Source organism: Lates calcarifer, linkage group LG12, assembly GCF_001640805.2.
Source record: "Lates calcarifer isolate ASB-BC8 linkage group LG12, TLL_Latcal_v3, whole genome shotgun sequence".
Taxonomy (NCBI): Eukaryota; Metazoa; Chordata; class Actinopteri; family Centropomidae; genus Lates; species Lates calcarifer.
The window spans coordinates 27,594,778-27,608,437 of record NC_066844.1 but is presented as its reverse complement, the minus strand read 5'-3'; the positions used below and the strand labels follow the sequence as shown (position 1 = coordinate 27,608,437).

Below are 13,660 nucleotides of genomic sequence, written 5' to 3'. Positions count from 1 at the left end.
CAGACACTTTAGAAAACAAAAGAGAAAGATCTGCTTCTGCTCTGTTTGCTGCTTCCTTCTACAAGTCACGGTCACTTCTGTAAATGTCTTGGTAGCAGCAAAATGCACAAAATGACTGAAAGCTACCATTATCAACAGGTACATTATTAACTGTACAGTAACAGCTACATAGGACAAAGTAGAGTCCATGAGCTTCAGGCAGCTCAGTGGTTGTTATGTGATGAATCTGTAAACTGTACCGCAGATATAAAGGTCACACAGGTCCCACGTAATAACCAGATGTCTGTGACCATTCGATAGATTGGAAAAACAAACACCACCAACTCCCAGAGCCAGATTTTTTAGCTTCTTACTCATAAAGAAAATGTTATGGCACTGACCCCGGGTTCAGCCAAAGACCACGTTTCAATCTTTTATGAGAGCATTGCTCAACCTTTCAGAGACTAAACTATCACACCAGGGCCAACCTCCAGGCCCCTCAGCAGACTGGAACATGGTGTGTACTCTCAGAGACCTTTGGCTCCATCCCATCCAGGGGGGATCTGGACTGATGGAGCCCCAAGACTGAATTGAGGATAAAAACCAGCCTGTACAGTTCACTACCTCCTACATCCTGAACGTGTCACTTCCCAAAAGCCAACTTCAGTGATGAAGTCATGTTATATAGAAGTCATAGTAAATTATATCAAAGCTGACCTTGTATTACAAACCAGCTGAGCTGACCCTGGTCTTGGCAGGCCTCCCCTGCAGACCACATGGAACTACTGACATGCCGGACTCACCACTTTGAAGTCCTCGGCGCTGCACTCCATGCCACGGTAGTAGCAGGAAAGCAGCATGTCCTTGATGTCGTGTCCCGTTCGGTCGTAGAATTCACGCATGTTGAAGGGGCGGGGCTTATAGTTGTCAAAGTCAGCCCTCTCCTTCAGGATCTGCAGGACATTTTCCTCCACCAGGTGTGGGTCCCGGATCTCATACCTGGACAAGAAGGGTCTGAGGTTACTTCATGTGGACATGAGGCAGAACATTCATAAATACAAAATCACAGAAACTTTACATCTTTTACAACTTCTCTTCCTGTGGGAGTCACAAGAAAAAATCTCACCTCAGAACAATCACTCAGATATGAACAGCAGATAATACAGCAGGCGTGAGAAAATGAAATTAACTTTCACAGATCTCAACAGTCTATTTTATTTAAGCATAATCGTCTTCAAATACAAAACGTTAAGCTACCCAGGAAACAGCAAAAAACTGATTTGATGTCAAGGAATTCCCATAGACAGCAGAGGAAGACACTACCTCAGCTGTACCTCAGCTCCATTTTAAAATGTGCATTTAAAGAGTCTGGCAGGCAGACAGGCAGTTTTGGCTGGACAATGGGGATTAACATGTAAAAAATTAATAAGAGGAGCAGCAAAAAGAGCATATTCACCCTCTGATTGAACCAAAGATACATATGTACATGCCACACATCATGTAAATCAACCTGCCAAATAATTAGGATTAATTTGCTGCTAGGATTGTAGCAGCAAAGCGTTTCCACATGGGTTCAAAATGCTGTACTGAAGGCTGAGGATCCTGAGCACTCACTGTGGACACAGTTTAAATCACACCTCACCTGGCATCTGTGGCATCTTTTTTCAAGTATAAAACATCGTCAGGTACATCATGGAGGGGCAAACTGACTGGAAACTCAAGTACAGTGGCCACACTGACAGAGAGGAAACACTGGGGAAGTCATTTATGACACGCCTCTGCTCGACAACCACCATCAACCTCCTGCACCTGCTCACAGTCATTCACAGACACAAATTAACCTCAATTAACGAGTGTGGCCCTGCTCCGAGAATGAACGGCCCAGTGTTGACCCCTGCTGAGAGATGGGCCATCAGTGGAACAAGCATTCAAATTATGGAGTGCTAAGATTTAACTGCACTGACAGACACTTATGAGAATAATTTGTTAGGACACACAGAGTCTATCAGAGCCAACAGTCAGTCAGAGAATGCATACTGGTTTCTGAATTAAGAAAAAAGGCTGTTTTTGATATGAAGTCCTGGATTTGTGTGTAATGTGAGAGAGCAGCAGCCATCTTATAATAGGGTTCACACATTGTGTTGTTGTAATAATTCTGGACAGCTCAATTTACATTTGCAAACATGAATAAGTCTGTCCCGAGCTGGAGAAAGCAGAATTAGAGCGAGAGAGACAAAGGCAGGCACTTCTCCTTTGACAATAAATCTGTGAATGACTTTGTGGATGCTGACAGCACAGTTATTTCTCATGGATATGGGCACTATTTCAAACGATAATTGGTGGTAAATCTTAATGGATTTTTTAAAATTCCACAAGGTCAAGCTTTGTCAGTGTTCATGAACAAGATCTTGTCCCTTGATGATGAAGGCTAATATAAGCTGATCCATGAATAAAAAATGAAATATTACATTATTTCCTTTTGTGAGCGCTGCCTTAATATTCAACTGGCGTTGAGTTTTTTACTCATGTTCCAACCAAATTACAAGAAATGTAATATGTTGCACTGCAGCTGCAGTGTTGTTTACCTGCTCCAAACAGAATGAAATAAAATATTCACCATGTGAGACAGCATGAGCTGTAATCTGAAATGAAGACTGTCTGTCTCTGCTGCCCTCACAGAGCTGAAGAGATGAGAATCTGTCATGCTGCGTGTTGAACAGTTAACAGTGCTGTGATGGAGAAAACTGGGACTATTGTTCCCACCAGGAGCTGAACTGAACGCTATACAACATGACCGTCAGGTGTAAGATGGCACCTCGGACTCAGAGCTGGTAGAAGATGATAGCGGCTTCAATTACAATTTATCTAATAACAACAGTCACTATCATACCTACTGAACAGTACTTTGAGTGGGTTAAACATCAGTGCTGCTGTGCAGTGTTAAACTGCTTCTCCACTGAAGGTAAACTCTCTAAATCAACCCTGGCTTCCACTGTTTTTTCTGAGTGTTGTAGTTTACATGCTCATTAGGAGTAACAGCTGTCGTCTTCGTATTTATCTTCTTAATAAAAAGAATGTAAGAAGATTGAAAATTAGCTCAGTAGTAGAAACTAATCGACTACAGAGAAGGCAGCGCAGACGACCACTTTGTTCACGGATTAAACACATGATGAACTCAGGAAAGGTTACTCATTAGCTGCTGCGCTCTCCTTAATACATCTGGCTGCTGAAACTATATCGAAGCCAGTTAAGGTTATGTGGGGTTAATGAATAACTCACTGCGTGGATGTGTGAACAGATCATGTGTGATCAGACTGGCTTTACTGTATTAATTACATTATAAAGAAAAACATTACCGGGAGAGATGTTTGTGCTTCAGTGATAGCAGCTCTGAACAGAGCTGATCCTCCATAAACAATGAAAAACAGATCAACCTTTATCAAAAAAAGGTACTATACATCCTTTATTAATTACATTTTCAAGTCCTTGACTGGGTTTCTAGCTCACAGTATCACTTCAGTGGAAAGTATAAATCAGTCACAGAGTTTGAACCTGGTCAGGAAAGAAAGCACCCTGTATGTCAGAGAGAAACTGGACTGGACTAGATCTAGCTTTTCCTGTTAATCGTGGTTTTTATTTGACTGATCAATTATTGATTGTTAAAATTCCAAGATCAATCATTGTGTCTTTTCTCAGCAAACACACTACACTGAATGTCCTGTGTGTGTGTTGTGGTGACTTGTTGTTAGTGGTTCACTGCATGATGCTGCATGATGTGTAAAATGTTTACTTCAAGGAAACAGAGTTGTTCTAATATATGCACAAAGTTCTTTTAGGTTACAGAGTAATGGAGATGATGGCTGATATCAGCTGATATCAGATAATAATCAACTTCAATTTAAATCACTGAGATACATGAAAAGATGCAGCTTTAACCACAGAGTGAGACTCAGACATGAACATATCTTAACACAGAGAGGTACAGTCAAAGACTTGTGTGACTAAGACTCACTGAACAGCCCGGCCACATAGATATATTCTCCTGTAAAGTTTCTGAGCGAGCCTCGCCCTCCTAACCCATCAGAGAAGGCCAAAGTCAGGAGAGGGAGCTCCCGGCTGTCAGTCAATACAAGAACTCACTGCTCGTCTACGACCCCTCTCACATCGAGACTTTGAGCTAGCATTAGCTGCTGGAAGATGTCACTATGGCTGACTCACAGCCTCCTGACTCCTGCATCAGCTGAGGCAAGGAACACAACGAGGACGTAGGTGAAGGGCTGGAGGGGGAGTAACAGAGGGGGGTGGGGGGCAGCTGAGTGGTTTGCTTTCAAGTGTCAGGCTAGCTTGATTTCCAGGACTTGCTCTTGTAGAACTTGTGGCTTTAAGCACAACTGATCTACCAGTTACAGAGATTGGGAAAGTTAGTCTGAAGTGCTGAGAATGACAGAGGCCAGTTAGGGACTAAAGGAGGTTCAGTGCTCTCTCCCACACGGGGACTACATCACTATACTGTCATGCCTTAATAAGAAGATACAGCCTGTTGTGCTATATTCTGAACTTAATTGAATTGTATCCAGAGCCTGTGTCTTATAAGCAACACAAAGCTGCCAGGAGAGCACTTAAGACGCCATGCTCAGATCCCCGAGTCAGGAGGCTTTAGTTGAAGCACATACAATCACAATAATATGGGTAGATTTTTAATATTGCCCTGCCACTGCTCCCTAAAGCAATCACAGCAAACTCACTACGTAGGGGCGGGGGAGACTAAATTGGATTATGGGCCACAAGCACTTTAATTTTCTTGCGAGGACTAAAACGAATGAAGGAGCATCTGCATCACTTCTCCACCTCATGAGAGGAGCGAGTGAACACGAGCAGCCGCCGATTCTGACAGTGAACTCTGACAGAGACACAGTGGTCACTAAAACTACATTTCTCTGGACTGCACACTCTCAGTTCTAAAAAATTGAATAAAAATGTTCCTGGATAGCAGTTCATACTCCCACTGTGTTAAGATGGTGTTACTACCTCAGGCTGCGTGACACAACAATGAACACATCTTGATATAATATCAGGTAATTATCCAATTAGAGCTAATTGAGCTGGTACACTAACGAGGACTGGATTGTTTGTGCGGTGTCCTTGAAAATGAAGTGGAATGGTTCCACAGTATCACGTCTTAATGAAGGTGCACAATGGCAGCACTTAATCTGCCATTTTAGTCACGATCATAGAATTGCAAACAAAGGTCATGGACAGGAGAAGCCAGCCCACAATCATCTTTATTATACTGATGAAGAAGCAAAATCACATCTGATCTGTTAAACACCTTAACCTTTACTAAGACTAAATCACCTACTTATATCTCTAATGCTAATCTTTACTCTGGTAACAGTTGCTATATAAACAATATAAATGCAAATGAAGCCATGTTTGAAGAATCAGCTTTAGAAGCAACTCTTTGATTTCATGTTTTCTGTATAATGATCAGACCTCCCTCTGTCCTTTGTTTTACCTGTGATCCTGCTGAGACAGATAAGTCAGAGTTATGGAGCATAACTCTTCACATGCAGCTCCTGTGACTTCACAGCCATGTTTGCAAGCTCAGGACACATGTTGAAGCTGCAGAACTGTGTAAGCAGAAGACTCGCTTCTCTGCCTCGCATGAGCTGATTCAACACTTTCTGGCAGCACACACTTTTACCACCAACACCTACCTACCAACAAAATGACCTTTCTTCTCTTAATTATCATATAATTGCCTTTGCAACGTAATAAAAATAAAATTGAGCAATTTACCGGTGATGTTCTGCACTGCCAAGTGTGACTTCAACCTGTGGAATCACAATGAGAAAGTGATTGTTTTTTTCTGTGTTTGTGGAGGAAGTTAAGGTGAAGCAGCAGCTCAGCGTCTAAGACAGCCTGGCATCAGGGATACCTCTGCTTCCTCCTGACACCCCCAGCAACATAACGCTTTGTTCTTCTTCTGCCATTTTCTAAAAAAACCTACAGTATGTCACCTGATATCTTTACCAATGAAATTAATGTTTAATTTAAACAGTGTCTACAAGAAACCCCAGGGACTGTTTCTGTACCAGTTAGATTCAAGTTGTTCCTGATCCTTTTGTTTTTCCTCCACACAGTACCTTTACTACCTCTGTCACAGAGCGCTCTCCTTACAAAGCCGGCCTTGTCGTGTTGTAAGAAAACATCGTATTCTGTACCCATCTCTAAGAAAATGAGGGGACACATCCTCCGAGGCAAAACTGAGCAGAGGGGGCAGGAAACAGAGAGAGAGATGAGAGAGCGTTAATCAGCGGGACAACTCCGTAGCTTAACAAACAGCACTAATTACACAGGGATAAAGACTTGTTCATCACACAGCTTATGAGACACAAGTTAATTGCTCTGCATGTAGTTCCCTCCCCCCATCAAAAAGTCAGCTCGCTCCCAAAGTCACTCAGAGCAAGTGGCTGTGCTTTCATTTTACTGCCTCCTCTCTCTGCTCTTCAGTCGCTGCCTCTGCCCTCATGTTTTTCACATGTCACTCCTTCCAGGAAATGTGGCTGAAACTGAACTAATAAATTCAATAGGTCAGAGCCTGTGTTGATATTTTAATGTTCTGCCATTACATCTAACAGTACAAACACAGAGAAACAGACCCACATAGGAAGGAGACACACTGGTTGAAATCTAAACCATACACAGTAGCAGAAGTGCAGCCCCCAGCAGTGGAATCTGTGCTTTCCTGTAAGGTGGATGCAAATACAGAGGTCACATAGCAGCAATTTTCAGGATAAAAATGGGGAATTGAATGTCATTGTAGCATGTGGCACTCTCCAACTGTGCCTTAGGCTGCAGAGCTGTGTGGATCAATGCACTAAAATTACACTGAGTAATGTGTTCAAAACAGCATTTATATGTGTTTGCATGTAGCACATCTTTTATTTCTGTATCAGGTTTGTGAATTCTCCTGCTTTAGCTGTGAATACTGAGCAGAGGACGGTCATCTGTTTTACACCACTGAACGTGCTCAGAATACGGTGGGTGGCACACAGAGGAGAGAGTGAAGAAATTTAGAGTCAAAAGTTTCGACATTGACGGTGAGCTTGTCATGACTGCTGAAAGACGAAATGATCAAAGCAGTGCACAGAGCAACAAGTGTAGAGGGAGGAGGGGACGGCAGCTGTGAATCACACACACACGTCTCTCCACACTGTGTCAGCCAGGGAGTTAAAAATCTACTCGCCTACTTATCCAATATTGAGATATTCATATCACATGAACTGTAAAATGATGAGGCGAGGAATTACACCAGCGGCGTTTCTCCTTCATCATTTTATATTAACCATTATCTGTTACCTGGGGTATTCACAGCATCTGTGATGAAATGTGTTCCTCCTCTTTCTTTATATCAGAAACTGTATCAACATGTTTGAACAGAGTGATGTTAGAGGAATGCTTCATGTTGTCGGTTAAGGTTTAATACAACAGCTTGTGTGCAGTGTGGATTTCAGCTGACATGATCTGTAATGTCACTACATTATTAAATAACCAGCTCTAATGCTGCTTTCATAAAACACCTTTCATCCATCTTCTTTTCTTCCTCAGTCACCTCAGGCTGAGGTCAGTGCACATTCACATTCACAGAGGCCTTCACTAGGTTTCACATGTGTAGTCCCTGCTGTTTGAACGTCTCCCAGCACAGACAGCTGTTAAAACACTGCTCTGTATAAAACATAAGCTTTCACCTGAGGCTTCATTTCCACAAAATCCACATTCCATACAAGTTCCAGGTTCACTGGTGCCTCATGGATTTAACCTGACAAGTTCAGAGCCAACACATCTTCCCTTCACACAATATCTACAGAGTTTCACTCTTTTTTCACTCTCTTTACTGATTTGATGACATTCAATTAATGTTAGTGGAGTAAAGACTAGTTCAGCTTCAGACAGCTGCAGCAGAATGTAGCGGAATTAAAAATGTTCTGTTTCAGCCAAGTGTTTCCACAGACATCAAATCCTGAATCTACGACTGGAAATCCCCACAGATGGATTTCCCTCAGGAAAAACCGTATGATCCCAAAGCTTTGTTTTCTTCTCGGCAGGAGATCAGAGCTATCTTGGCTCTGACGTCATGCATACCAACAGGTAGACCTGCTGTGCAGGTGAGATACATGGGAACCAAACACACACACCTGCCGTTGAGCAAGGCAAGGAGCTCCCCAGCGTGGTACAGGTCGTTGCGGGTCACTCGGCTGAAGCGGAACGAGTTGAGGTTGCAGAAGGTGACCGAGGGGAACACCATCATCGGAGCTGCTACCTCGTCTAGCTTGGTGACATGAGGGTACTGGAAGTAGAACTGCACCCGGTCCACGCACACCATCACCAGCACGCCCAGGGAGCCCAGGAAGAACAGGATCCACAGACTGCGCTTGATACACATCCGCTCATAAGTGAACATGTGCGAGATGCCGTGCAGCGTGGACCTGCTGGCGAAAACTTCGATAGGAGCCGGCCGCTTGTAGTCCATGTCCTCCGAGTCCGCTTTAAGATCCATGACGAAGTCCCCGGGATGAGTTCAGCTGGATGAGACGGGGTCACACCGCCTTTAAAGATAAGAAGGTGGTGCTTTAATGTGAAGGAGGATAGTGTGTGCTCACAAGTTCACGCCCTTCTACGCATGTATGTCTCATGCAGTGTGTGAGATGTTGCGTCACTGGCACGGAGAGACTGACATTCACTGCATTTTACCCGAGATATCTTCACAACAGCCCGAGCTACCGTGACAACAGCCGGGGAGAGAGCATGTGTTGTCCTCCGCTGGCTCACAGCTCCATCACTAACAGCCCGGTGTGGAGCGCGCATGGACACATGCCAACGCTGTCCTGTGGCTCCCACGCTCTTTAACGGTAAAACAGCAGAAAACACTGAGCAGGTCTGAAGACACACAACCAGAGCAGAGGTAGGAGAAAACAGACGAATCACCGCGGTGAGGACAGAGAGTGAATCAGGGACCAGGCGGCTGGTTTTTCTCTCTCCGTGTGTGTCAGAGTAGACTGGCTACATGGCTTTACCCCCGCTCTTCATATACAATCCCAGCACGTGCATAATAACGAATCGCCACCGATTTTCTCGCCTGTTAGCGTGTGTAAAGCAGAGAACCGTCGGGATGTTCTGGCTTCCCACAGCTGCAGCAGAAGAGCTGGCTCCGTCAGATAGCGCTGCCTCGGTGCGCCTCTCCTCGCTCGCTCGCATCCATTCCTCCTCCGAGCTGCCTCCACAACAACGCAGGGATAATTACTCCGCTTTATTTGGATTCCCGCTGGTTCATCCTTCAATAAGACTGCTCTGAGGGGAGAACGAGGTTTACCTGGGTGAAAAAAAAACAGGTAATTCCTGCTCGGAATGATGAGCGTTGTGAGCTGACGGGAAGCAGCTCAGAGGCGTTCGCGGTTTGCCCGGATCAATTTAATTCGCCCCAAACAGGAGAGAGCACGGATAGGACGGCACGGGATTTACACCGGGTGACGAAGTCCAACGTCGGTGTCCCTCCAGCTGAGCCCACACTTTACAGTCACTGTACCCCCAGAGACCCAGAGGCGGGAATCTGCACTTTACGAGACCACGATAAAACATGAGTGAAAATGAGTCATTACCTGAAGCCGCCTGTTTCTCTCCGTTAGCTTCGATGATCCCACCCGGCTAACAGCAAGTTTGACCCCAGGTCAAACTTTATGTGACTCGGTGACTAAACGCCTCCTGCGAGTTAACAATGAGTTCATTCACCTGGTTTTTGAAGGTAGATTTGCTCCGGTGGGTGACAAACGTTCAGACGCCACGTTAACGTCAGGTGTGTAGCAGGTGTATGGAAGCTGTCGAGGGCAAAACTAAACAAAACCAGAAGACAAATGAAAAAAAACAAAAACACAACAACTGTTGCTAATTTACCAAGAGAAGTGCAGTTTGTTTTGGATCATACAGCTGGTCAACGTTAATGGTTGTTAATTCAAAAACTACACAATAAATAATGATACTGCCTCAGCTTCTTCAAGACATTCACACATCTACACACACACACACACACACACACACACACACACAAACACAATTAGTCACTAAACATTAGTACATGAGTGCACATATAGTATGCTGTGTGCAGAAACGTGCTGCGTTTGTGGGTCCAGGTGCACATTTCTTTTCCTAACACACATATGCTCATGTATGTGTATATACACACATACTGCACATATGTTGTAGATTCTCATGCACATACTGCAGTACACACATACATAAGCATCCATGTGTGTTAAGTGAAAACGTGTGTGTACACACACACACATACAGAAATCCCTGAATGAATCTATTTTCTCCCCTGAACATTTCTATGTAGTTGAGTGGATAAAACATCCAAATATGTCAGAGTGAGTGAATGAGCCAAACACAGGCAATACGGCAGATGTGTCGCAGGACTGCCAGTGCCAAATCTGTCATAGAAACCGTATTGCCAAGAGGCGAGGGGAGCTCACCCATGAAATTGTTCATAATGCGTCCATAATTGCCATTTGCCATAGTATTGACTGTGACAATATGGCAGTCATCTATAAAGCCTGCATCTTATATTGATCAGGGTGCTGGGAAGACGAGCCACACTCTGTTCCAGTGAGGTGAAGTGAATTCTGGGTAGACACTGTGCAGCGGTGACACATGTGGGTTTGATATTACAGCTGATATTACATTACAGAGGTGCATCCTGATAGCAGGTGCAGGACTGACTAAACCAGACTAAACCAAATTTAGCTTTTATGATGGTTGTCTGTGCCACAGTGATGCTGGAGTACAGCTCACTGAGAGGACACTTCTGTCCACTTACATCATTGGGAAGACTATGTAATGCGCCTCAGAGATACCTGTATGAATAGGCCTTTCTGACAAAGAGATTTTTCAGTGCAGCTTTGTTTGCAGTCTGCCGTTCAGCTCTGCCCAGACTCTCCCGCTGTCCAGCCCTGCTTATGAATATATTTCCATGCTCTGACACTATGAAAGTAGGTCTTCAGTTTACAAAGGACTCAGAAGTTGAAAAGAAATGTTAAATTTATTGGCAGCACTTCTGACTGTATTATACAACAGATTATACAGAGATAGGCAGTGGAAAATGAGACCACAGCTATCTTTGTGTTTCAGTGAGAGTATCTTTACATTTTATCACAACTTTATAACATGACCAGTGTGTGAGGGACGCCCACCACTCCCCATCTGACTGCATGGTCTCTTAACACAATTATAGACTGCAACACAATCTGAGTTATTTGTGTTAAAATGATCATATCAAATGGTAGTTTAAATCAGAACTTACTGTAAAAACACGAGTAATGGAGGCCTATTTTATCTATTATTGTTGGCTGAGAAAGGCAAAATGCTCATTTTTCTCTTTAAGTCAAACACAAATATATAAATACACTTTCAAAATACAAAATACATGTGAAAAATACTGACTGGGCCTTTAAATGCAAGAGATACTTAGGAGGTAAACAGGGTGTTTTTACTGAGCAGAAAAGCACTGAGTGGCAATGGGAACAAGAGGGAACCAAATGCATTAATGACTGTCCTTTTTGTATGATTCCACACAGACATATGAATCTAAAAAGCACACACAGAAGACGTTTCCAGTCTCTGCACTCCCATAAAATCTTTTTGTTGTGGTCATTTTCTCCTCCATTTCCTCTGCTGTAAACAATGACCTCAGCAGGCTCTACTGTGATTGGTCAGTTCTTAAAAAGTGCATATACTGATGAGTGCATCACCTCTGAAAAGTACGAGAGAAAGTACTTTGACAGCTGGAGGGAAGATTTGCTTTAATGTAAATCAACTGACCGTCTCTACACTGATGATTAACCATTGACAACCACAACTATACATGTTTTCTTAACCTGTCAAAAACCCCAATATCCAAAGAAACAGTGCAGGTAATGGGTCAATCAGTGTGTGTATACATCAAAACAAGTGTTCCTTCCAAAGCCAAAGAGCATAAAATTAACTGAACACATTATTTTGTTGGATTACATTTAAAATAAATCCAGTTTAAGCCGGGAACACCCACTGTGTGGGAGCCAAGATGCCACAGTTCACAATGACTATAACAGCTCTGTTGTCACTGCCGCAAGCACATTACTGAGATATCATCACATTTCACCAAACACATCAGTTAGTCCTCATCCTCAAAGACTTCTCAGGTTTAAAATAATAATAATAATAAAATGTATGTGTTGCTGCTTTCTATGATATCAGTGCTAGCTGAACTAGTTAGCTAAACTAGTTAGCTAGCTACAGCTCATTTTATCCGCAATCATCAGGTAGAGATGAAAAACCTTCTCTCCTGAAGAAACCTGCTGAAATTAAAGAGCAGCTGCGTAAAAAGTGACCACATGCACTGCACTGTGAACTAGCAACTGTTATCACTGTAAATATAACACTGAGCTGGACAGGCTGAGATAGGAGTTGGTTATTGATATAAATTGTGCATGTCAGTTGCAATAATTACAGACATTACAGACAAAGACATTTTATTCCATTACTTTCCTTTTAACTGTTAAATAATGCAAACTGATTCAGTGCTGATCTGCATTCGTAAGATTATTACAGACTGTATACGTGAGTGTGATAGAACTGGCTCATGTTAAGACATGGGGAAGGCGTTTGTCTCCATAACAGTTTGTGAGGTCGAGTCTCCTTTAATTTTTCATTTGGATTACACCAGTGGTGAAAGTAAGCGCACACACATGGGGAGATTATCCAGTCCTTCCTCTGCTCTCCTTTTTCTCGAGTTCCTCTTCCTTTCAGCTCGCTCCATGCAGATTGGCTTTTTCTTTGGCCAAGGCTACATGGCATGCCAACCAACTCAGAGGGAGCTGGCAGGGAATATGAATACACTCTGGGGTCCCATTGACAAGTCTCTTTAGTTATTGTTGGGCAAGCAGGGCACAGAGGGAGCAAGAGGCTCTTGACCCTGATGATCTGAGTCCATTTCAAGCCCCCACCCAGAACCCAATTCCAAGCAACTGTTGTCTTGGTACTGGTCCAGATCATGACATCATCATCAAAGTGGTGACAGACATGGTCTTCGTAGACAGATGGTCGTTAGATCTAATAATGAGAATCTGCAGGTTCCAGCCCAGACCAATGCATACTACCCGAGTGGACAATGATCATTATCAGTCAAGGACGCCTTTATTCATAGCAGGGGAATCCATCAACGGAGAGGACTCCATACCCACAGCTGAGCTCTTTGTGATGCAGTTCACCAAGACTCCTTCTCCCTCATCTGATGTGACACACAGGACTGAAAAGGTAATACCTCTCCTCTTCTCTGGCTCTGTAACCTGTTATTATGCTCCTACTAGGTGTTTCAGGAGCTAATGACACCAGGCTAATGCTCAGCACAAAGTTTACAACGCTCCATGCATTTAGTTTTCATGGAGGCAATTGCCAAGTCAGTCTCATGAGGGAAATGCCTGCAGGAATAATTCACACATCAGATGTGGTGTTATCCAGGTAGAAAATAGCCGTCCTCACTTTGATCCTCAGGTTTGACATGTTTCTGTTCAGCGACTGAGGCTGTGGTTGGAGTTTGGAGTTATTGCTAAAAGGCCTTTGGCATTATATCTCCAGTCTGATATCAGTG

General features: G+C 43.5%; 1 protein-coding gene across 1 annotated transcript; it reads right to left on the bottom strand.

The window, feature by feature from the left end:
• Window positions 1–761: 761 nt before the first annotated feature.
• Window positions 762–9,898, bottom strand: LOC108902104 (acid-sensing ion channel 1). The gene is made up of 3 exons (XM_018703834.2): window positions 9,639–9,898; window positions 8,178–8,588; window positions 762–978 (listed from the first exon to the last, which is right to left on the bottom strand). Exons 2-3 carry the CDS (start codon window positions 8,537–8,539, stop codon window positions 762–764), a joined length of 579 nt encoding a protein of 192 aa, XP_018559350.1. The 5' UTR covers window positions 8,540–8,588; window positions 9,639–9,898.
• Window positions 9,899–13,660: the final 3,762 nt, after the last annotated feature.

What these genes read in the sequence shown, in the direction of transcription:
- LOC108902104 (XM_018703834.2), bottom strand. Translation starts at nt 8,539, where the DNA reads ATGGATCTTAAAGCGGACTCGGAGGACATGGACTACAAGCGGCCGGCT. An exon ending in CTTGCCTTGCTCAACGGCAG is followed by an intron (nt 979 to 8,177) that starts GTGTGTGTGTTT and finishes CTTCTTGTCCAG; the next exon opens with GTATGAGATCCGGGACCCAC.